The sequence below is a fragment of the Pogona vitticeps genome, chromosome 1, assembly GCF_051106095.1.
Source record: "Pogona vitticeps strain Pit_001003342236 chromosome 1, PviZW2.1, whole genome shotgun sequence".
Lineage (NCBI taxonomy): Eukaryota > Metazoa > Chordata > Lepidosauria > Squamata > Agamidae > Pogona > Pogona vitticeps.
In genome coordinates this window covers 231,375,596-231,401,810 of record NC_135783.1, presented here as the reverse complement: position 1 = coordinate 231,401,810, position 26,215 = coordinate 231,375,596, and the positions used below count along the sequence as shown (strand labels likewise).

The window sequence follows — 26,215 nt, the reverse complement described above, 5'->3', positions numbered from 1 at the left end:
TGTACTTTGGAACGCCTCACTTGATAAAGGGTCTGCATCTTGCTCACTCTTTTGTGTACTTTGTCTGAATAGAGACATTGTCTGATGGGTCAAGAACTAGTCTCTTCATATTAACCTACTGTTGCATCTGACACACATAATGTGGAAGAGGTGGATTCTTGAATTAATTCTGTTAGTATTTTGTACAGCTTGCTAGGAGCAGCATGGATGTTGATGAAATTGAATTAGGATAATGACTGGAAGAAAATTAGGTTTACGTTATGTAAAATTAAGAAGGAAGCAAGTCGGAACCCTCAAGAGATTTAGATACTATTCATTTCCCCTGCCCTCACTTTCTTTTCAATTCCTTGTTAATACAACAGGTCAAATATTACTGGATATGAAAGGATTCCTATATCTGACTGAAACCCAGCAACATGATTTACACTGTATAAGGCTGATGAAGTCATCAGATGTGGTGGTTCTTCAGACATAAAAAAATTCTGATTCCCACCCTCCAAAGATCACGAGACTCCCTTGAGATCCATTTCCTCCTGCAGAAGTCTTTGGGGATGTGGGTTAAGGAAATATTTTCAGTTGTGGTGGTGGCAATTTTCAGAAATTAGAATCCCCCATCCTTCAACCCCAATGGTTTCCATATGATGAAAGGGATCCCATGGGAGGCTTAGGACCATTGGATGTGGAATCAGAAATTTTAAATTTCCAAAGATTTGCTGCAGCTGATTACATCATCAGTCTTATGTTGTGTATTTGTGAATTTCAGGATTTCAGCCACTGTGTAGTATTCAGGAAATGCAGGTATTCAGCAAATGAGAGTCCTAGATACACTTGCTCCAACCTTTCAGATTTTTTCAGCTATTTATAGAATTAAAATTCTTTCTCATTGCCTTTTTCAGCACTGTTTTTCAAAATCATTTATGTTTGACTTTACCACAGGGACTCAGCAGTTTCCAACAATAAAACACCGCATAATAGCTCTATCAGCCACATTGAATCTGTCCTCCAGCAACTTGATGAAGCCCAGGTACAGATGGAAGAGCTTTTCCATGAGAGGAAAATTAAGCTAGACATCTTTCTTCAGCTCCGGATTTTTGAACAATATACAATCGAGGTAAGAGTTGCATTGGACATCCTGGCCAGTATCCTGTTCCATAGCTCTACCAGTGCCTTGAGGGTGAGTCAGTGCAGCAGATTTTCACTAATTAAACAATTTCTGATATGATTTTAGGTTACACTAAGTGAAACAAAGTCAAGTACAACCCAACATTGCAGCTGGAACTCTTTAATAAACAGCTGTCTGCTACTGTGAATAACTTCACTCCCGTTATATTGGAAGACCTATGGAACAGGATACTAGATCCTCAACTGGAGGTGACTTCGGGAGGAATGAGGAAAATTAGAAAATGTTTATAGAGAATATAGGAAATGAGGATGATCTGATAGAATCTATGTTTAAGAGTAAAAAGGCATCCATAAATAACAAACTGTAAAAATACATTTGCTGTGGGTAAAATATATATTGATGTTAAATAAGAAGCTTGGATTTAATGAGTTGCTGGAGGGAAGGATTGATAATTTGTATTAAAGCATTAATGAATGCCCACCCCTACAAAATCAAATAGCCTTTATGGTAATGTTTGCCTTCAGTTCAGAGCCTTCTGATGCGTGTATTAATTGCATAATGTTCAGTGTGGTTGAACAAAGTTTGGGGTCTTTCTCTGTTAAAAATAATTTTGGCCTGTATACAGTAGCTGCTTGCACAACGGAAATTTGTATCTGCTTCAGAAAACCCATGAATGGGGGGTGGGAAATAGGAAAGGTCCTGCATTTCATAAGCTACTGAGAAAATAATAGTGAGGGAAGTATTTTGAATGTGCACCACAAGTGAAAAACAAATTTACATTTTAAATTGCAAACTATTCATTAATGCCCTCAATCTTGTCCATCACATCATGCTTAGGGGAGGAATGATTAAAAGCTGACAATCCTTTGCCTAATGAGCTTGGGAGAGGTATTCCATCAAGATGTTGATTAGAGTTTACAGCTTCTGTTTTGAAACTCACTTTCAACATGAAACTCACTAGCCATTATTCTGAGAGGTTTTATGAATTTTCTCCCTGCACCATCCACAGCCCTGCACTGCCCAGTCTGATGAAGACCTGCATGGGGTCAAAAGCTAGCTTCTATTTGTGATTTTTTTTTTGGTAGTTGACTAATAAAGGTATCACCTACCCTTGCCTTCTTGAACTTACATGTCTTCCAAACATTCCTTTCAAGCACCCACTAACGGAGTTCAGAATTCCATGCAGTTTAGTCTTAGTCTGTGTTCCTTACTATAAAATTAGGCTTGTTTATTCATTGTAATATTAAATGAAGTATCTCTTTTCAAATAATAAAGAAGAAGAAAAATGCCTCTCATCTGATTCTCAGCGATGCTGCTGTTTTAAGTCATAAATTACAGGCAAATGTGTGTTAATAAAGCCTAGCACTTTGTGAGCATTTTCCTTTCATACATTCATAAATACCAGTGGTTCCTGAACAAGAACATGTCATAGTACTTCAATAAACTCACAGTTCTTAAATTACGAAATAAGTATTTGTAACCTCATACAGTATTTTAGAATTTTAGGATAAGAATAAAAAAATAATAATGGTGAATCGGATCATAACAACCAGTGTAATATAGTGGATGAGTTATTGGAGTAAGACTCAGAAAGAGAAAGAAAGAAAGAAAGAAAGAAAGAAAGAAAGAAAGAAAGAAAGAAAGGAAGAAAGAAAGGAAGAAAGGAAGGAAAGAAAAGTTTCCAAACTTAGGACATTAGCTAGTTTATGCAGTGTATGAACTGGAAAAATTTGCAGCAGGTCATGACAGCAAAAGGGTGCTCCACTAGGTACGAAAGATGCTTGCCAAGAAGAGGTTGAATAATTCTGAGACTGCAGAATTGATTAAAAGTTGCATTTTCAGTTAAATTTGGGGTAAGCACTTGAAACATTCATTGCATTAAGCTATTCCAATTGCTTTTGTTTGGTTTGACCATTGCAAACAGCTGAAAGTCTGTAGATTTTGACAATAAACCTGATTTGCAATGAGGGGTGAATAATTTTGATTACAATTGTAGGCTATAAAATATAGCATGAATATATTGTGACCCCTAAAGAAAATCTAAAGATTTTGAAAATATATTACATGCTGTCAGGTCAACCACAGTTTATGGTAACCATTTGTAAGATTTTCTAACTTTGGAATACTCAACAGTGGTTTACTGTTAACCTTCTGTTTTTCTGGAGGCACTCATGGACTCTACAGCTTGCTCAAGGCTGTGCAGGCTACGTCTTCTCCCATAAGGCACAGTGGGGAAACTGGCTCTGCAGAGAGTTATCCAACTCACCAAGCTATCCAGACAAGTCATACATAGAACAGTTTAAAACTTTGACAGAGTTACTAATGTCACCTTAACACTGGAAGAAAGATGTGTACACTCCCTGTAGAGGTAAGACCAGGCATACCTCTTTCAGGAGGGCATCCTGAAACCTTGATAACACAGCACAGAAAGCTCTATCACTTATGCCCACCTACAAAAGAGCTGATAGTGAAATGATACAGAACAGAACTCTAAGAGGAGTTTCCTCAGCATACAGAAGAACAAACATGGATGAAAGCAAAATTCCAATATGTCATCCAGAGCAATGTTGTATTAAATGCTGATCAAGATAGAAAAACCTGAGAGATAAAGGAAAGAAATAAAAATAGGTATGAAATAAGAGAAGTTTATACTTTATAAGAAGATTAGTATTTTCAGATGATACAGTCTGATGATATTAATAAATACTATTGGTGGGGCAGAATAGTATATGGAATAAAGATTGGTGTGCGTGTGTGTGTGTGTAAGATTGGTGTGTGTGTGTGTGTGTGTGTGTGTGTGTGTGTGTGTGTGTGTTTAAAATCCGAGTAGGTTTATCCTAGGAATTACTCATCTGGGAGCCTATGGGCATCACAGCTAGCAGCTAGAAACCTGAGGGAGAATAACTACTCTTGCTTGTTGCAGAAATGTTCCCCCTGAGACTCAGCATGAATTTTAGAGCAGCTGTTCTTCCTATAATTAATATAATCCACCATTTGTTTAGGGAAGCTTTTAAAAATCCCTCATTTTCCGTTGCCCTTAAATAACTACTTGATTGCAAGCTTAACAGATTTTGAGTGGGCACAAGGGTGCTATGTTTCATGTTGCCTGTACAGAACTTAGCATTCCGGATGTATATCTACACTCTGGCTTGTTTCTGGATAAGAGACAGGGTTGGGTGAGGGATTGATAGGGCGGATTTTTCAATATTAGAACTCTCAAAGACAACCTCAGGTAAAACTTTATATTTGACTCCTGCTCTTCAAACTACTTATCTAATGTAGTGGGATAGAAGATCTGTACATCTCCAAGCTCTTTCTGCAATCCTCTCCTTCCAAAACCTCTTTTCTCTTTCCTTGAAGATGAGTAGTTCTGGTGGAAAGCTTTAATTTTTAGTATTTTTGAAGACCCCAGTACTTCTGCCATTTGTGCTTGCTTTTTGCTTTATTTTCCATGGTGCTTCCCTGTCTTTCCCAGCTGAAGAGCAGTGCCCAAGGAATTGTATATAAATACATTGCCCAGCTTTTTTGCCTTGAACATACTTTTTGTACATAGTGACATTAGTGAGAACTAGGCATCCTACATTTCACCATACCTTTTCTATTGACAACCTTGCTAATACTCTTTAGATGTGTGTGTAGGGCTTGTAATGCTTTCCCCTCTAAATACAGCCCTGTTCATTTTTTGTACCTGTCTTGTGACCCTGCTTTCTCATAGTTCCTCTACATACTGTACTTCTCATCTGTGAGTACTATATTTTCTTTTATGTCCTTTCTCTCCACACTGAGTGCCAGAAGATACACACATTTTTTGCAACAACAAAAATATTGCCGTTTTTTCAAAAACTTTGAAGACATCCCACCCAGGATGGAGCGAGACTATTTTTAAGTCTCTCAAGGCTTGAGTGAGGGGTGGGAAAGCCCAGGGTACTTAAAGGGCTTTCCCCCCCTCGCACCATCCTCTTCTTTTTCAGGTACCCACCCGCCCTCCCTTTTTCTACTGTGAGTTTTTCTGGTTGCCTTTTAGGGGCCGGATAGGAATTTTTGACCTTTATCCTGATTGGCCTTTGGATGGCGGGATTTTTTACCTATCCCACACTGGAAGAGGGTTGTTGGCAAATTGGTGGATAATTTTTGGTCACATTGGCAAGTAGTGCGGAAAGAACAGGTATTTTCGATGTGTCCCAATGGTAATCTCAGGTAAGCCAACAGCGAATTCGACCTCCCGGCACTGCGGATCGTGTGATTATAGTGCTTGTGGGGGGAAGATGCGCTGGGCCACTTCTGGACCAACAGTCATCGAATAAATATGGCTTGAGGTCTGGGGGTGTTTATTAGTGGCTGTCCGGGTTCCTGCTGTCTGGAGACCGATGGAAGTTGGGGCCGGGGACTCGCCCATTTCTGGATCAAGGAGTATTTGGATACCCCTGCCTTTCACCTGTTTCCACACTACAACAGACCCCCTCTTTTGCCAAAGGATGGCAAGTTTTGTATTTGATATTATCAAAGTGTGGTCCATATCTAACCCATATCATTGTCTTGCGTCTTTATTCCGGGGTTGGGATGGCAAAGTGTCAGGAAACTTCAGCTGTTCCAAAAAAGTAGCAGCCAGATTGCTAACTGGAGCTGAACATAGGGATCATACAACCCTCCTGTTACAGCAGCTCCACTGGCTAGTGATCTATTTCTAGGCTGGCCTCATCTTTACTGTCCTTCCACAAGAAGAGATCTTTCTCTTCAGGTAAGCTTTCCCTTAGTGAATGACTATGGCATCTGTGAGAATCAAAATCAGAACTACCGGTGACACCCAAGGGGAGTCATTTAGAAATTACCATTTAGCCATTTAGAAATTACATTCTAGCTTCAATAACCTATATCATGACAGCATCAGGCTTGGAAGGAGAGGAGCTACCCCCAGCACATGACAAGCATGGGTGTGGAGAGGGTGGCTCCTCTCCTTGAGTGTGTAGAGGGGGGGAGGTATGTGAGGAGAATGTGTGCTGCTTATAAGAGGGAAACATAGAAAATGTGATGACGTGGATGAGGAGATCTGAGGACTGCGAAAACAGCATTGGGGTATTGCATGTCGCACTTCACTCATTCCTGTACTAGGTCTACCTTCTGCAGAATTCTGTGTGTCACTGCAGTCAAATCAGACCTCTCCAGGAAAGGGAACACCTGGCACAATAGTTTTAACTGTGTAAATGCACTCCTGGCCATAGCCAAAACTGGGCATCCATACTCAGAGACGAATCCAGAAGTACCCTCAGGCTACACACCTAGGTTTCCCTTAACAGGTTGCATTCCCTGTACCATGATCTGCCTTTCGACTGACCAGGAGCACCTCTATCTTGTCTGGATTAAGTTTCATTCACCCTCAGCCAGTTCATTACTAACACTAGACATTGATCTGGAACCAAAACAGCTTCCTTGGATTTACATGGAGAGATAGAGTTGAGTGTCATCCATGTGATGGTGACCACAAACTCCAAGATTGCAGACAATCTCTCCCAGGGATTTCACATAGATTTTAAATACTGTAACATGGGAGACAAAAGAGAACCCGGGGGGGAGGGCTGCAGGCCAACAGCCTGGGTGTGGAAGAGGAGTCTCCCCACCTTCTGAGTTCTCTCCTCCAGGAAAGACCTGAGCCACTGTACATTAGGCATCCTTCAGTCTCGAAAGACTATGGTGTTGTGCTCTGTATGGAGGACTTGGAACAGCATCTAGTGTGGCTGAAGAGGCCAATTCGAGAGTGGCAATCTCTTCCACACTGAAGACAAATCCAATCTGTCCCCTGTCCAGCTCCCTGGTTTTGCTGCTTTTGTGACTTCCTCTTTGCCTCGGCCTGCTGGACAAGGGTCTCTTCAAATTGGGAGAGGCCGTGAAGCACTGCCTGCCTCCAGGCTGAACGGTCAGATGTCAGGGTTTCCCATTTGTTGAGGTCTATTCCTAAGGCCTTCAGATCCCACTTGCTGATATCCTTGTATCGCAGCTGTGGTCTCCCTCTGGGGCGATTTCCCTGCACTAATTCTCCATACAGGAGATCCTTTGGAATCCAACCATCAGCCATTCTCACGACGTGCCCAAGCCAACGTAGACGTCGCTGTTTCAGTAATGTATACATGCTGAATATTCCAGCTCGTTCTAGGACTACTCTGTTTGGAACTTTGTCCTGCCAGGTGATGCCAAAAATCCGTCAGAGGCAACGCATATGGAAGGTGTTCAGCTTCCTCTCCTGACGTGCACAAAGGGTCCAGGACTCACTGCAGTACAGGAGTGTGCTCAGGACACAGGCTCTATAGACCTGGATCTTGGTATGTGTCGTCAGCTTCTTATTGAGCCATACTCTCTTTGCGAGTCTAGAGAACATGGAGCTGCTTTGCCAATGCGTTTATCCAGCTCGACATCCAGGGAGAGGGTGTCAGAGATGGTTGAGCCAAGGTACACAAAGTCATGAACAACCTCCATTTCTTGTGTGGAGATGGTAATAGAAGGAGGTGAGTCCACGCCCTGGCCCATGACTTGTGTTTTCTTCAGGCTGATTGTTAGTCCAAAATCCTGACAGGCCTTACTGAAACGATTCATGAGTTGTTGGAGGTCTTCAGCAGAGTGAGCAACAATGGCTGCATCATCTGCAAAGAGGAAGTCCCGCATGCATTTCAGTTGGACTTTGGTCTTTGCTCTCAATCTGGAGAGATTAAAGAGCTTTCCGTCTGATCTAGTCCAGAGATAGACACCTTCTGTTGCAGTTCCAAAGGCATGCCTCAGCATGACAGCAAAAAAGATCCCAAAAAGGGTTGGTGCGAGGACACAGCCCTGTTTCACTCCACTTCGGATGTCAAAGGGATCTGATGTTGAGCCGTCAAAAACTACAGTGCCTTTCATTCCCTCATGGAAGGATCTGATGATGTTAAGGAGACGAGGTGGGCATCCAATCTTGGGAAGTATTTTAAAAAGGCCATCCCTGCTAACCAAGTCAAATGCTTTTGTAAGGTCTATGAAGGCCACTAAGAGTGGCTGTTGTTGTTCCCTGCATTTCTCCTGCAACTGTCGGAGGGAGAATACCATGTCAGTGGTGGATCTATTAGCTCGAAATCCACACTGTGATTCTGGATAGACTCTGTCTGCAAGCATCTGGAGCCTCTTCAGCACCACACGGGCAAGCAGCTTCCCTACAACGCTAAGAAGAGAGATGCCACGGTAGTTATTGCAGTCGCCCCTGTCTCCTTTGTTCTTGTACAATGTGGCAACGTTTGCATCCTTCATGTCCTGTGGTACTCTACCTTCCCTCCAGCGGAGGCAAAAGATTTCATACAGTTCGGTGGTGATGATCTCCTTACCACATTTCAGCACTTCAACAGGGATGTTGTCCCTTCCAGGTGCCTTGCCGGAGGTGACGGAATCCAAGGCTGCAGTTATTTCTGCTAGGGTTGGTTCGCTGTCCAGCTCTTCCAAGACAGGCAGACACTCAATGTTATTTAATGCTTCTTCGGTTACTACATTCTCTCTGGAATATAGCTCAGAGTAGTGCTGCACCCAGCGTTCCATCTGCTGTGCTCGGTCCTGGATGATCACACCTGTAGCAGACTTCAAGGGAGCAGATTTCTTCTGTAGTGGACCTAAGGCCTGCTTGATACCATCATACATTCCTTTGATGTTACCTGTGTCCGCTGCTATCTGTATCTGAGAGCAGAGCTGAAGCCAATAATCATTGGAGCATCTCCTGGCAGCCTGTTGGACTTGGCTACGAGCAGCTCGAAGAGCTTGCAGGTTGTACTCGCTAGGACAGGTTTTGTATGCTGTTAGAGCTCTTCTCTTATCCTCGATGGCTGGCATTAACTCCTCCGAATGGGCTTCGAACCAGTCAGCCATCTTTCTGGTCTTCTTGCCAAAGGTGGACAAGGCGGTGTTATACACAGCAGTCTTGAAGTGTTCCCATTGTTCAGGTGCATTTACATTAGCTGGACCTGGAAGGGTTTCCTCAAGTGCTTGGGCAAATTCCTTCACTTTTCTTTGATCGCGAGTCTTGCTGATGTCAATACGTGGTCTTCCTTTTTCATGTGATACAATTTCTTTGTTCGCAGTTTTACTCTACTACACACCAGGGAGTGATCAGTATCGCAATCAGCACTCTGGTAGCTGCGTGTGATCGTAACACTAGGAAGGCTAGAACGTCTAGTGGGGATCAAATCGAGCTGATGCCAATGCTTGGATCTTGGATGTCTCCAGGAAACTCTGTGTTGCAGCTTCGTATTAAAGAATGTGTTGCTGACACAAAGACCATAATAACAGCAAAACTCCAGTAAGCGTTGGCCATTTTCGTTCATCTTTCCAATGCCAAAACGGCCTAGACAAGTGGGCCAAGAATTGTGATCAGCACCAACTCTAGCATTAAAGTCTCCAAGAATGAACAGTGCCTCTCTTTCAGGGACTTTTTTGATAGTAGCTGCCAGATCGTCATAGAATTTGTCTTTCACTTCTGGAGTGGATGACAGTGTTGGTGCATATGCGCTAATGAGGGTTACTGGTCCTGCTGATGAGTGGAGCTGCAGAGACAGGATTCTTTCACTCCCCACAGTAGGTGGAACAATGCATCTCAGAAGGGTGTTTCAGACTGCAAAGCCAACACCATGCTCCCTGGTCTCATTCGATGGTTTTCCCTGCCAGAAGAATGAGAAGTTTTTTTCTTTGACAGATCCCGAGTCTGGCAGTCTTGTCTCTTGCAGGGCAACAATGTCCATCTGCAGCCTACTCAGTTCCATGTCAATGACAGCTGTCTTGCGCACATCGCCTATTTCTTGCTCTTACTCCTTCAAAGCTGAAACAATGCCCTCTATCAGCCCATGTGCTCAGAAAAAATAAAGGTTCGCCTAGAAAATGTTTCCCACCAAAACATCTGCCCAGACATACCAGCCTTAGCTTCTTCAAGGGGGGGGGGGGGGCTTGGAGCTCCTGCTCCTGCTCCTTCAAAGCTGAAACAATGCCCTCCATCAGCCCATGTGCTCAGAAAAAATAAAGGTCCGCCTAGAAAATGTTTCCCACCAAAACATCTGCCCAGACATACCAGCCTTAGCTTCTTCAAGGGGGGGGGGGCTTGGAGCTCCTGCTCCTACTCCTTCAAAGCTGAAACAATGCCCTCCATCAGCCCATGTGCTCAGAAAAAATAAAGGTCCGTCTAGAAAATGTTTCCCACCAAAACATCTGCCCAGACATACCAGCCTTAGCTTCTTCAAGGGGGGGGCTTGGAGCTCCTGCTCCTACTCCTTCAAAGCTGAAACAATGCCCTCCATCAGCCCATGTGCTCAGAAAAAATAAAGGTCCGCCTAGAAAATGTTTCCCACCAAAACATCTGCCCAGACATACCAGCCTTAGCTTCTTCAAGGGGGGGGGGCTTGGAGCTCCTGCCACCTGAGCCACTGTAAAACAGTGCATTCATGTCCCATCCCAGAGATATGGGCCAGAAGGATACCATGATTGGTGATATCAAAAGCTGCTGAGAGATCCAGAAGAACCAACAGGGACATACTTCCCTTGTCCTATTCCCAGTCTAGGTCATCCCACCAAAATGAGTAGTCTCCATTCCATAACTAAGCCTGAATCCAGATTGAAATGCATCTAGATAATCAGTCTCATCCAGGAATCCCTGGAGCTGAGAAGCCCCAACCTGCCCCAACACCTTGCCTAAGAACGGAATGAGAAACAGGTTAGTAATTATTCTAAGGCAGGGGTGTCCAACCTTTCACCTACCCTGGGCCACATTAAAAGATGAAAATTTGGTTTGGGCCGCACATAAATTTGGTTTGGGCCGCATGGGGGGGCAGCCCTAGCCGTCCTCCACAGCCCCACTCCAAGCGCACTTACTGGCAGCTGCGATCTCAGACAGCAGAGGCTGCCAGCTTCGACTCCGGCAGCTTTATGGGGCCGGGAGGGGGTCCACCTATTGACGGGGATGGCACAATGCAGTCACGCAGCCCCCTTTCCCCTCCCCTCCCACTCCTCCCTTCCTTCCCTCTCTCCCCCTCTACTGTTGTGACATGCCCCGGCCACATTCTGGCCGCAAGCGCCGGCAGTGTAACTTGAAACTTTGGAATTTCTTTAAACAAAAAAAATTGCACTGGGCCGCATTACGCGCTGACCTGGGCCACATGTGGCCCTCGGGCCGCAGGTTGGACAAGCCTGTTCTAAGGGATCTATTGCAGGATTGTTTTTCAACAATAATCTTATTTTGCCTCCTTTAAGCTTGCTAAGATCCTACCCATGCAAGGCTCTTACTCTGTTCTAGTGCTTTTAACAAAACAGAAAATGAATAATCATAATGAAATCCCACACTTCCTCATAGAGTAGCATTTTGTAATCACTGTATGATGTGTGAAAATGCCTAATTTGAAGGATTTCTTGGTTAACCACAACCTCCTGTCCAAAATGATCTTAAAACTGAAACCCTATGCAAGCATTTGCCTTCTGACATGGAGAACAAAACTACATATGAGGACATAGTCATGAGGGGCAACCTTGCACCCAAATGGCATTTCTTGCTCACCATCATTCCAGACTACTGTGCATTGAACACAAAAGTCTGAACAAGGTTGTTTGTTCAGTTGAACATTGTTACATATGTCCCATACCTGGGAACTGTACTCAGTGTATGAAGGTGCCAGGTGTATTTATTTATTTATTTATTTACTTACTTACTTACTTACTTACTTACTTACTTACTTACTTACTTACTTACTTACTTACTTACTTACTCACCTACTTACTTATTTATTTATTTATTTATTTATTTATTTGACTTATATGCCGCCCACTCTACCCACAGGTCTCTGGGCGGCTTACAACAATTAAAATACAATAAAAAGATAAAACAATTAAAATACAATTAAAATAGATACTCTAAAAATTGCCATCAGTACCCACAGTTGATATTATTTCAATTAAAAGCCTTCTGGAACAGGAAGGTTTTGACCTGGCGCCGAAATGTCATCAGCGTCGGCACCAGACGAATCTTAGTCGGGAGAGCATTCCATAGTCTGGGGGCAGCTGCCGAAAAGTCCCTTTGTCTACGAGCCGTCCCTCTTACCTCCTTAAGGGACGGCTCTTTCAAAAAGGCCCCCCTGGCTAGATCTTAACTTCCGGGTAGGCTCATATGGAAGGAGGCGGTCCTTCAGGTATCCAGGGCTCAAAACAATATTCATGGTAGGGCTTTCATATGTACCCACATCAATGGATCCAGTTTTCTGAAGAAGAGAAAGTGCAAATATTTGTATGGGGATTCTGATTCTATTGTAATAATAGATTAAGCTGAATGTTAATCCTAGCTAGAGTGGACCCTTTGAATCAATAGGATAAATGTTGAGTCAACAAAATTCATTTGTCCACTAGGTCTACATTAGTTGGGATAAACCATTGGATATAGCCCAGTAGCTGCTTTCTTTGTTCAGAGCACTTAGAATAAAAATGTCTTCCTTCAGAACTCCACTGTAATGGTCAGTAAAATTTGCTGGGCAGTGAGTGAGAAGCTGTAATTACAGCAGAGGAGAAAGGAATTTTTCTCAGTAAGCTAAATTTTTAATAACTTTGAATCTTTATTCTGCTTTTTTTTTAATTTGGAAGGTGACAGCTGAGTTGGATGCCTGGAATGAAGACTTGCTAAGGCAAATGAATGATTTTAATACTGAAGACCTGACTCTGGCAGAGCAGCGCCTCCAGCGGCACACGGAGCGGAAGTTGGCTATGAACAACATGACTTTTGAGGTTATCCAACAAGGCCAAGATTTGCACCAATACATCATGGAAGTCCAAGCTTCAGGTAAATGGAACAGTGTTGACTGACAGATATTACATCACAAAAATGCAACAGGAGAATGGATCTTTGACAGGACAAAATTAAATCATTCAAACTTTGGTGTTCTGCTCTCCACTAGTGAGCTTTCCTAAGACAAGACAGAAATAGGTTCAAAACTTTTAGAGGTTCACAAAAACAAGTCATATCTAAATGCATGAAGAACACATCCAAGATAGGGAGCATAATATTTTTCGTCACACACTGGGTGATTAGCAGATAGTAAGGTGGAAAAGGAGGCTATCATACTTTTAAAAATCTTACTTTCTGGTTCTATTCACCTGTTAGTATGCTGTCATACAAGAGAGAATCTCAAGGAGCTACAAAAACTAGAAGAAATTAAGTGGAATTCTTTCCTTTTAGTGCTGTCTACCAAAAAAAGTGAGGAGATATGTATGTGGACACACTAGCCTAATAGTGTGCCTTGACAGGGTATAGAGAAACACTAAACTGGAGGAGTGAGCAGTGGTAGTAATTAGAAGGTACCCTCTGCTTTTCTCTAGGGGTATGTCTGACCTCCTTTCACATGATTTCTGTAGGAGACTGGTTAACATCCCTGGTAGATAGTGGGAATAACGTAGACATAATATGTCTTGACGTCAGTACAGCTTTTAACAAAATGTCCAATGATATTCTGATTAGCAAACTAATAAGTGCAGAATTCTACACCCAGGAAAAAGAAACCAAATGCACAGTTACAAGATGATGGATACTTGGCTAAGCAATACTGCATGCGAAGAATCTTGGAATTGTGGACCAAAAATTGAATATCAACCAACAGTGTGATATGGATGCAAAAAAAGGCAAATGCTATTTTTAGGATGCATTAACAGAAGTATAGTCTCCAAATCCCATGAAGTACTAGTTTCCTTCTGTCCAGCACTGGTTAGGCCTCATCTTTTTTTTTAAGTATTTATCTAAGGACAGGGTAGGGAATACAAAAAGTAAGGGGAAATAGGGAAGAGGGAAAAAGGGTTAGGGGGATAGGAGAACACAGAGTATATCATCATCCAATCAATTCATATTACAATAACAAATCAACTTTTTGCTTTTTCACAGTTTGATTAACCTCCTGCTTTCATCTTATCATTTAATTTTAGTTTAATTCTATGTTACTCCAACACTATCTGGTAACTGCAGCCATTTATACAATACATCCCATCGTTCAGTTTCCTTTTGAATTGAACTGTCTTTCAGCCCATCTGACAGAATATCCATTTTTGTCACTTCCCATATTTTCACAATAAGATTCTCTTGTTTCAGTATCTCCGCTTTCTTGATATTTTTAACATAATGCTTTTTAATTTTGGAAGCTGCATAGGTCACTGGATAACTCTCTATCCCATCTATGTTACCTGGTGTCGTGCCCAATAAAGACAGTTCTAAAGTTTGTGCGGCTTCATTTAAGTTTTGTTTGGCATCTAATGTCCCCTCTTTCATCACTTTCATCAGATCTTCTATTTTGCTGAGACCTTCATTCACTTGCTGAAACCCTGTTGTTATTGTCTTTTGCATAGTAATCTGCCATTCCTTTTCTATTTCTTGTACCACTGTTCCAGAACTTTGGGATTGAACAGATCAAGTCTCCATTTGTTGTGTTAAATTTTTGGAGGCCATCTCAGGCTTTCCAATGAATGGGGTTTGCATAGATAATACTATGCCCTTAACCACAATGATTGCCCCTTATATATCCTTCAACAGTTTCCACAATTTTATCAACAATCCAAACCCCTAATCATAAACCTCCCCTTAGATCTCCCTCCAATCTTTATCCAAACATTATAATATAAAAATCAACTTTTAACCCAGCAAATTCAAAATCAAATAGAACAGTGGCACAATTATTTCTTCTTCTCCCAAGTTTAGCAAGTCTCGCACACAGTCTCGCACGCAGTCCGGCAAACAAAACAACAACCACAGAGCCTCAAACTGTCCAGTAGTTGTCCTTGAAGCCCATCTTATGATCTTTCCATTAACCCCTTGATGCTCCTCAGTCCACATCAGCTCCTTCTTTCTTCTCCAGAAAACAACCAGATTCTGTTATTAACAGTTCACAGAGTCCAGGAAAAGGCAAAGAGAAACATATCCCAGCCAAACTGCATTCACAAAACTCACGTCTCTTAAATCCTGTCCGATGGTATTACCGTCTGGAATTCTTTTCCAGAAACATAAGATTTCTTTTTCTGTCTCACTCTCTCAGCTTTGAAACCAGCCTGCTATATTAAGAGTTCACTTGGGGAGGAGAGTTAGTTCACTTTTGAAGCAGACTGATAAGATAGGTTAGCCGCTGCTTTTCTTCTTTCATCTAAATATTTTCATTCTTATTTTCAGCTTAATGGGGCTGTTTCATAAATCAAAGGCTTCAGCTTACTTAGTTGTTATATATTTTAAGCTTATATTGGTTGTTCTTCTCTCCCTCGATAAAGGGTTACTCACGGCTCCGTGCCAAATATGGCTCCCGCTCCGATCCGTGCTGGGTGATTTCTTCAGAGGGAAGAAGTCTGGGTTTGCCTCCCATTCTTCTCCTTCTGCTGCTCACCAGCTGCTTCAGAGAGACTTCTCCTAGACTCTCCTTTGATTCCCATTTCAAAAGGGGGATCCCGGACCGGACAGTTCCAGTTTTTCCAGAGAGAGCTCTTCTCTGGAGCTACTGGCAGCACCGCAACAAAGCCCTGCCTCTGGTTAGGCCTCATCTTGAGTACTCTGTCCAGTTCTGTACATCGTACTTCAAGAAGGATGCTAACAATCTGGAACAAGTTCAAAGGAGGGCATCAAGCACAATCAGGGAACTGGAAACCAAGCCGTAAGAGAAAAGATGGAAAGAACTGGACATGTTTAACCTTGAGAAAAGAAGACTAAGAAGAGGTATGATCATTGTTGTTGTTGTTTAGTCATTAGTCATGTCCGACACTTCGTGACCCCATGGACCAGAGCACGCCAGGCCCTCCTGTCTTCTGAGAGATATGACAGCTCTCTTCAAATACTTGAAAGATTGTTATATAGAGGAGGGGCAGGGTATGTTCATCCCAAAGGACACCTAATAATGGGCTTAAGTTACAAAAAGCCAGATTTCAGCAGAATATCAGGAAAAGCTTCCTAACTGTTAGAGCAGTACGACAACAGAACTAATTACCTTAGGTGGTGAGCGCTCCGGTGCTGGAGATGTTCAATGTAAAATTGGACAACCATCTGTCAAAATATGCTTCGATTTGGATTCCTGCATTGAACAAGGGGTTAGATTCAATGGCCTTATAGGGCTCTTCCAACTCCATGATTCTATGATTCTATGAATATTGCAGGTACTTTATGCAGTCTATACCTTAACCCAGTGAGTTGTTTTGAAATCTCAGTGGAGCCAAAGAAAAGCTATGAAGGTATCTAGTACCTCTTCCTTCCTTACTGCTGAAAATGTAAATAAGTGCAAGTCTCTGGCAAGAAAACACTGCCATCTTGGGATATGTGGTCTTATATAGCTGTATAGAAAACCACATGGAATTGAAAATAGCTAGTTCATTTTATTTTTGGCCCAAACAAAATGCCATCTTTGTTACCAAATAGGGTGGAATAGTTCTTGAACTTTATATTCAGTGCCAGGTAATCTATTCTCCCCTTTAGAAGCAAGGTTCTATCTAAATGCCAGGCATAGCACACATTTGTTATAATTAGCCTGCATTATGGTATCCTCAGGACTTTTTCAGCATGCATGTCTTTGATCTGGCTGCATTCACAATTTTAAATCACACACACAGCTGGTATATTTATGATTGCAATAACTCATTAGTGGCAATCAGTAAAGGGCCTAGAATATCAAAGGGCAGCCTGCTCCTCTGTGATGAATGATTTGCCCTTTCTGCCTTGCCACATGTCACACAGCTTCAAGCCACATTGTGCGTGGTGCACAAGAACAAAATGGTGACTTGTCAGATAAGGGTATTTATTAATAAGACTCTTTTTAAACTGTTCATTTTAATTAATTCATTTGGGGCAAAATATCTACTCATTACCATTTTTGCTGAGTGGATTCATTTTCTTAAATAATTTGAGAATACAGTATAAACAAAACTGGTTTTGACTGCAGACCATACTGGATCTAACATAGTGTTCTTTGTATCCATTTTTTTTGAGGGGGATAATTTTTACCCTTACTAGAAAATCTACTCAGTTAACATTCCAAAAACTTTCATACAGTATGTGCATTCTGCTGTGATAGCTACAAAACTCTCCCAATCCAAGACCCTGTTTCCAGTAGTGATTCCAAATGAAATCTTTTTAATATCTGCTTCCACTACTGACCTCTTCCCTTTTCTTGTCTCAGTCTCCTATACCAATCTGCTCCCCTCACAACTTTCAGTTTTCTTGTTGTCTTTGTCTTCTCTTTCTTGGTCACTTTGAGCCCCTTGCTCCCTTCTCTTTGTATGTCATTCTTCTAAGTCACTGCTGTCCCTAAATAAATAAATAAATTCAGGGAAATTAAAATATGATAAAGAGCTTTATTAGGGAGTAAAGATGTTGACTGATTGCAGTCCCCCTCCCAACCACAGTAACACTGGCCTTTGAAATGGAAGGCACTGCTCCAGAGGTCCTGTGGCTTGTGACTATATCCAGAGTGCTTGCAGTCCTCTCACATATGTTTCCAGGTGCTGCTCCATGGGATTGATAGTGATTTGGGCCCTTTGATGAATAAGAACCAAACCACCACCTAAACCTTTTACTTAAGAGTCCTTGTTTTTTAAGGGGGAAAGGCATAATTTGAAATTATTCTACAGGACTACAGTACATAGGTCATTTAGGCAGTGGTCCCCAAACTTGGGCCTCCATATGTTCTTGGACTACAACTCCCAGAAGCCTTCACCACCACCTCTGCTGGCCAGGATTTCTGGGAGTTGAAGTCCAAGAACATCTGGAGGCCCAAGGTTGGGTACCACAGAGTTAGAGGACTACCATTTCATCTTGGAAGAGGAGCCTGGCCTTGCTCTGTTAACACAAATGTTTCATTGAGTTTTAGTTGTCATTGGAGCAAAGCCACAGAACTATCTTTCATCCTGCAGATCTTATTTCTAGCCATACTACCTTTGGCTGGGAGTGAGGATTTGGTTTGGTTCTTTTTCTTACCCCATTTGCATTTTTTTCATAAATCCTACTGAAATAACTGGAAATTTGAAAATACTATCATATGAGAGGAATGGGTACTGATAGAGTCAATAATCTAGGCAGAGGTTTTGACTTCTCAGATCTGCCTTGAATCCCTTTGTATTCAGCTTCATTTGTAAGACTAGATTAGGATCACTAACATTGTGTGTGTGTGGTCCTTGTCTTTAACAGTGACACAATACACAAACATAGCCCTATCCATGTTGGAAATAGCTCTGCTTCTAGCATTTGGTGGATACAGATGGTTGAGAGAATCATTCAGTATAGTATAACAAGAATTTATAATAATCGTATATTACTTTTATAAATGTTATAGAAAAAAACTAAGATTTTATACAAAATCTAATCTGGGAAAACTAAAACTGACAGATTTATCTCCCCCTACTTTTAACCTTGCCCATCTCCTTTATAGTGATCTTCCTGCCACACTATTTTCTTTCTTCATGTGTAGCAGCCAGTGTTCCCTCCAAGGCACATGGAAACACAAGCGTGCAGCACTGCATTGGGCCCATGCAGCTGAGATGGTATTTACACCAATTTGCTTGTGGTCATGGTTGGAATCCCATGCACAGGAGCTGGAGTCTCTGTGCCATGCTCCAGAAAATTAGAGGGAACATTGGTAGTGGCCTGTCACTATATGCTGTTGCCCTTACCTTGTCACTGGTACTAGGGATGTGCAAGGTGAAATTTTTTATATTTGTTTCATTTCAGGTTGTTAGAAATAAAAGTGAGACTACATGACAACCATTTATACATGGCCCCATGATTAGGTGGGATACAGAAGGATAAAGTGACAATGGTTGGTTGGTTAGTATAGTAGATGCAAGTTGCAAATTGTTTGAGTCAATGTGGCATTTCATACTTCGTAATGACTTGACCTCTGGTTGATATTCAGATCTTTTAAGTGGGTTCCTCTCCCTTTGAAGCTTTGTTCTGTACGAAGTTATAATGGTTTGTTCATCAAGGAACACCAGGCTATAGATAACAATAGCGGATTTGACACAATGACTTTGGTATGCCCTGAGCACATCAGTCTGAATGCATCACAAACAGGGTATTAAAATGGTTGTAAATCAATACTATCTTGTGCTGCTTATTTCAGAAAATTAGTGAATAATAGGAATTGAAAAGTTTTCCCTTCTTTTTTCAATCTAAAAAGTAAGCAGCATTTGCCACTAATATGTGTTGTTCTTGCAGAGCTGGGGTTTTATTCCTTGCAAAAGAATCACTTTGAATAGGGGGGGCCTACAGCTGGACGAATAATGGCTTTGTAGCTATACTGTCCTGTATAGACATTGGCTGTAGTGAAACCATATATTTTTCTAGATTATAACAGCTAGCAGATTGGCTTCTCAATGTGTCTTTAAGTGTGAATGTGTTTATGTACAATAAATTAACAAAAGAAAAATTCTGGTGGTAGTTATAGGTCACAGCACTTCTCCAGAATCATAATCTTAATCTTCTTCAGCAGCAGCAGCAAAATTAATAAAACTATCCAGTTCTCCATCTCAGGACATTTATTTTGTTACAGGCATTGAACTGATCTGTGAAAAGGACATTGATCTAGCAACACAAGTGCAAGAACTGTTGGAATTTCTTCATGAGAAGCAACATGAGCTGGAGCTCAATGCCGATCAGACACACAAACGTCTAGAGCAGTGCCTTCAGCTCCGGCACCTGCAGGCAGAGGTCAAGCAGGTCGGTAGTTTCACCGTTAATGTTGGGATGCTTTTGTATTTGTTTAAAGCATTTCAAGAAGCTGTTGAAGCCCTTATTGGTGCTTTTCAATATCTGGCAGATTCTAAGTCTGAATCCACTTTTATAACCTGGCTTGATATTGCCACAAGTTGCAGACTGCATGAAAGAACAAAGGCTTCCCACTGTGTAAAAGGCTTTTTATATATATTAATGTGACTTTTGCTCACGTTCTAAGTGCAATTGGCTTGGAGATTCTAAAGCGGAGTGTATTTGCACTTTATTTATGCTATAGAAAACTATGGATTTGTGTGGACAATATGAAACATTTCATGAATCACAGTTTCATGTGTTTGGGATGCAAAGTTATCAATAGTTCCTGTTTCCTTTGATTGAATTACATTACATTAAAATATACATTAAGTGCAACAATTTCTTTATCTTTTTTGAGTTTTAAAAAAAGTAAATCAGGAGCAGATTTAGATACTAGGGAACAATACTTGCTTGTTTCTATAATCCAGCTATGGTACCAACCTTCCATTTATTTATAAACATGTCCCTCTGAATCTTCTTTTTCTAGCAGTGCATCAGTATAAATACTGTTGCATAATGGGATATGGTATTACAATGCAATCCTGTTTCACAAATTACACAACATAACTTGTATGATGTTGTCAGCTGTGCCCATGAGGGGGCCATTTGGGGGACATTGAATGCTTCCTCTTTTCTCCCTCAAGGTTCAGAGGATCCCCCTTTTACCTGGGGAAGCCTTTGAGACCTGTTGGACAGGGAAAGGAACTCTTTAATGCCTGAATATTGCCACTGCTGGGACCAGTAATTACGTCTCAATTAGCAAGTGATGGGGACAGTGAACAGGAGATATTAATCAGATGCTCTGATTATTAGCTTCCCAGAAGCATCTGACACAGGCATTTAATTGGAAATCAGATTCTTCAACTACCAAAACAGTTCTTGTGATCACCTCAAACTGGAATTGTGCTTCTGAGAACCAAGATGAAACAATCCTGTTAATTTGTCTGTGATTCAAAAACAATCCTATTTAACATCTCAGACTGGAAAAAGCCAACAAACCTCACCAATCAAATGATTTCATTGATATGTGTTATGTGTGCAAGGTCCTAAATAACACTATGTTGTTGAAAATATTTTTTTAAAAAGAATCCCATTGGAAAGCCAAAATAGCCAGGTCTGTAGATAATCCATGGATTATCTTGTATATCACGCAAACATGGGATTTAATATCTAATACAGAAAGAAACATTCTGAGCAACTCATTTAAATTTTTGAATGAGACTTTTTTTCATGTGGAACAGAATTCATATTGGCATATGGAAGTTGAAACCCCAGAAGTGGTTTTGAATGTGGTCATCAGGTTATGGAAATTCTTCGTATAGCCATCTCTGTGTAGTAACTTCTATGCAAGCTCTCCATCTCTTGTATTCTAAACAGAGTGAGAACTTCTCCTTATTCATACAACAGCTTATGACAAGGCTTTCTGCAATCCTGCTTCAGAAGTCTAAGGCTCCTCAATTCCTCTGCTTACATAAACCAACATCATTTAACAATGCAAGTGGCAGGTTAGCCCTTTCTTTCCAATAACGGCGATAATAAAGAGCCACTAGAATTACCTAGTGTATATGAAGTAGCATATGCTAGTGCAAATTTCTAATTTAATTATCTGGGAATGCTTAGGTTTGCTAAACCTCCAATACCTGCAATGCATCTTCCTGATCTGTTGCTGAAAATTCTAAAAAATTCTTACAGAATATTTGAAACTATGTCATTGTTTTTATATGAGGCACAAGGTCTATTCAAAGTGCATCCTTCTGTTTCGCCTAATAGAACATGTGTTCTTTTCCCACTGTGAGCAAAGTCACAGCGGTGAAACAAGAATTTAAAAAAAAATACTATTATGGGCAAGCATGAGGGGGACCAAAGTGTAAGAGGAACACAGCTGTTTTGAAATTGCAAATATTCATGCAAATATTAATAATACTTGCATGGTGTTCAGTGATCTGAAGCATTTTCTTACTGGGAAAAATATTTGGTGAGAAGTAGAAATTTTGTCATTGTGTATGCCCATGCAATAAGATTATTTGCGTATAAGAACGAGCCTTTTGCCTGTTAACAGAAGACCCTACACTCTAAAAAGGCTCTCTTTTTGGTGTGTTTCCATGTTCTTTCATTGACTGCCAAAATAGCTCCTCTAAATAAACACAAATGATTTGTGTTTACAGATGATGAGTGCATGAAATGTTTGGATTTCTTTCAGTTTCCCTGTCATGTAACCTTTCCTTCACTCATTGTGAATCTTTTCATCAAAATAGTGTTACAAGGGCTGCTGTCAGCAGTCAGTCTGAACAGTTTGAGTCTGTAAAATGCTCTGCGTTGGCTGAAAGCCAGCAAGGGAGTTCTCTTTGCTTTCACTTGTTTCTTATGGGCGGAATTCCAGTGTTCTTCTGAGCACCTGGTGATCTCCATCTTGTGTTGGGCTGTCTGACTGCTCCTGCTGTGCCTCAACCTCCCATCCATTCCCATTCACCCCTTCCCTCCTTGTTTTTTGGGGGAAATTCCCTTAATTTTGGGGGGGGGATTTTTTGTTTTACTTCATTTCCTTCCTTGCTTTTCTTCATTTTTGGGAGAGGGGGCTGTAGGGGAAGTGCTTTCTTTGTTAGACTGATTTTTAAAAATCATTTGGTTAATGTATTGTGTATTTATTCTGTTAATTGTATAGATTTTGGTGAATGGTTTGAGACTGTTTTGTTTGGTTCTGAGAGGGGTGAGTGAGCCAGGGGGGGATGAACTTTGTGACTATGCCAGAGTGCCACTGGGTAGCGTGGGTGGTTATTGTTGGTTTTACTGTTGCCTGCTTTTGAAGTAGATTGATTCTCTGTTGCCTTGCATCTTGCTACTTGGAGTAGTTTTCAAAGGGTTCTTTAAGGTTTTTGTAGTGCCAGAAAACATGAACAGGAAACCCAAAATGAATAAGCCAAAAGAGGTTTTCCCTTTAATGAAAAACAAAAAGATCAGTGCACAGAAAAAATGAAAATAAAAGAAGCACCTACCAAAAGAACCTGAAATAGGACAAATATGATTTTTTTTGCCATGCATATAATTATTTGTATGCAGCAAAGGTACAGGAAGCTCTATGATAGAATGATTTCGTACTGTGTTTCGGAGTCCGGTCCATGGAGAATTCAGCATGTGGTACAGCCATGTAGTTCCAAGACCATTTGTCCAGTTTACATTCAACCTTGACTCCCTGTTGCACCATTGTTCAGACACACACCTGCACCACATTTACACTCAATAAATGTTCTCAATATGACAGTGTAATCAGGTGCAATTGTGCGCATTCTATATCTAAATGTAGGACGACAATTCTGAAATTGCTGCTTTTCTTTTTTCAATATGAGTTTTCAAGACAGAATATAATAGTGGGGACGGGGGAAACTATATATGCTGTTAGAGATGGCAGTGCTGCAGGCTTCCCTGTCCTGCTTCCTCATCTGAGTGGGTGGCCACTGGAGGAGGTGGAGGAGGGAAGCATGACCTATGCTGAAGAGGTGGGGAAGGAAATGCACATGGCCCAAGGGGTGGTGAGTGCACAGAGGAGGGCGGAGAGGGGAGTGTACTGCAGCCACAGAACACCTGTGCAGGTGTGGCGCTGAACTGGGCTGGCCAGTAGAGATGGCCATGTCCATCTCTAATTGTTATCTTATTGCTATTTTAAAAATAGACTCTGACAACTACTCAGTTGAGGGAGTCTGTCTGTTATACATAGTAGGTTTGGTTCCTTTCCATGATTCTATTATATCACTAATTAGGAGTTCTGTAGAATTTTTTTTTCATTCATGCCTTATATTTTAAATCAAATGCTACACTCTTTTTTTAGTTTTGGACAATGAAACAACCTTAGTCCTGTGATAGGTTTGTAAGCTGTAAGTCTCCAGTTTACATATCCTTCCTGCCAGTAGGAGTCTGTAGAAAATGCTTTGAACTGTCATTCAGGGTGTTGGAAGTCAATGGGAAACTGGGAAGAAACATGCACACCCTTGAAACAAACAGTCTTATGAAAATTTGGTAGTTGGCTGTAACTCATTAACACCTTTCTGATTTGGTTTGTAGAGCTGCTTCAGAATTCAGTATGTGAATGGCTTCTGTAACATTTCCTATAAATCTCTTCTTCATTTCAAGGGAATCATGTTGTTTTAATAGATGCCGAATGAGTCCCATCATTTGCTCCCACCATTTATGCATGTGTGCCTTAACCTAATCTTAAAAGGAAACACACTGCCCATGAATTTAGGAACGAAGTTTTAAACAACTTCAAGGGAAAAGTGAACAGCTGTGGTTCATTATACTGGGGACTTTTTTTTTTTTTTTTGCTTCTATGCTTTTTAGCAAACACATAGTGAGAACTTATTTTATTTGTTCAGCTGAATGTACTTTAAAAGTCAATTGATGATTAACCTGTGAGTTATTGCAGCCATAGCTTTCCCTGGAAAGAGCTGGATTTAAATATATTAGTGCCCTGCCATAAAGTGTCTGGATCTGGCTTCCTGTGGGATGAGTCATAATCAAAATCACTTAGTGAAATTGGAATCTGTATTGATTTTGGCTTGTTGTTCACTTCCAGTTCAGATCCAAATGGGCTTCACTTTCACTTCAGAGCATATAAGACAATGGATGGTCTTAAACTCATTACCAAATTGCCAAAGCTATTAAGAGCAAAGGAAGAGTGAGCTGCCACAAACCAGTCCTTGGTGCTAACTCTACTTTAATTTTGCTGATGTAGAAGAAAGTTTGCAGACTTCTTGACTGGCTACATATGGTTGCATTTTAAGATAATGGCACTTGGAAATCTTGGAATTTTTTTTCTTTGCCCTTGTCTCATTTAGAAAAGGTTTCTGTTTTCAACCCCATGCTCCTAAACTAGAATATCAAGGCACTGAGTTGAAATTTGAAACCATTGGAAACAAAGGTAGAACAGTATGTGCAGGAGACCTCCTCACTCTATTCTTCCAGTAGAACACATAATAAAGGGATTAACAGCCCCTCCTCATTTCATGTTAAAAGAGAGAGATTCTTGAGGATATGCCTTTTAGTACAGATTTTCCAGTTCATTGGCAAAAATGTTGACAGATTTGGAATTCTTTGAGAAGGACTAGTGGGACATTATGTGAAGGACTAGGAGGACATTAACAAGTAGTGATCTAGAGCAGCCATGGGGAGCTTCTGGATTGTAGGCATAATTAATTCCACGAGGTTTCTCAGTCAGTCCTGCAAAGAGCTCTTGACTGGGAGCACCCATGGAGTGTGACATTGTCCTCTTAGACCAGTGATTCCCAACCTTGGGTCCCCAGATGTTCTTGGACCATAACTTCCAGAAATCCTGGCCAGCACAGCTAATGGTAAAGACTTCTGGGAGTTTTAGTCCAGGACCATTTGGAGACCCAAGACTGGGAACTGCTGTCTTAGATCATGGTTCAGTGTGGATGAAGATTGGCACCTGTAAATAGTTCAGCTCCTGCTGCTCCTCTTCCTCAGCTTGAATTTTTTAAATTTACATTTTAGATTTCTTTTGGTTTTTTTTTTACTTTGTAGTTATTATGCCATGAAATTGGTGATTTAATTTCTCCATTGCTTATCAATCAGTATAAAAGGAGTTGTAACTGCAATTAGGCCATCACTAATTAAATGATAAAGCATTTACAAATTAAAATGATTCATGATGTGAAAACATTCCCTCCCTTGGTACTTTTTCAAGGGAATAAAGGGTCATTTTCTAAGAACAAACATTCTACTAACTTGTACACACATTAATAGACAAATAACACAGGAACATCAGTCTAAATTGTGGGAGGAGAACTAAATGTCGTCTTTGAGATATGTTGGAAATGTTGTGTTTGTGCACACTGCACTCCTAAGTGATCATTCTGCTCTGGTGTGTATTGTGGTTTGTTCTGCATATGCATCCCTAGTATACAGAAAGAGCTACCCCATGAAAATCAGTGCTGAAAACTTCAAGTTTGGAGGCTTCTTTTGTTTATCACCATTGCATGTTACAGGCATGAATGCACAGTTTACCTGTTAAACTTGATTGCTAATTTTATTTCAGCCTCCTAATTCATTGGGCAGCAAAAAAATGAATAGTTTTAATCTTAGCAGAGTTTTTTATTTGAACTGAGTTCTATCTTAAATGTCTCTGAATTGATACTGGTATCTGGATACACAAAACAGATTTGAATGACTGACTGACTGACTGACTGACTGACTGAATGAATGAATGAATGAATGAATGAATGAATGAAAAATATTTCCATCTGAGTTGAGTCTCATCTTCCTCAGTAGTGTTTCAGTGGAACTCAGGCACAGAGATA

General features: G+C 41.0%; 1 protein-coding gene across 1 annotated transcript in view; it reads left to right on the top strand.

Moving 5' to 3' along the window:
* KALRN (kalirin RhoGEF kinase) overlaps positions 1-26,215 on the top strand; it is a 515,545-nt gene that overhangs the window by 418,546 nt on the left and 70,784 nt on the right. The window contains exons 13-15 of the mRNA XM_078394494.1: positions 937-1,111; positions 12,737-12,932; positions 19,648-19,814. Coding sequence (XP_078250620.1) covers positions 937-1,111; positions 12,737-12,932; positions 19,648-19,814 — 538 coding nt within the window. The remainder of the gene's footprint in view (positions 1-936; positions 1,112-12,736; positions 12,933-19,647; positions 19,815-26,215) is intronic.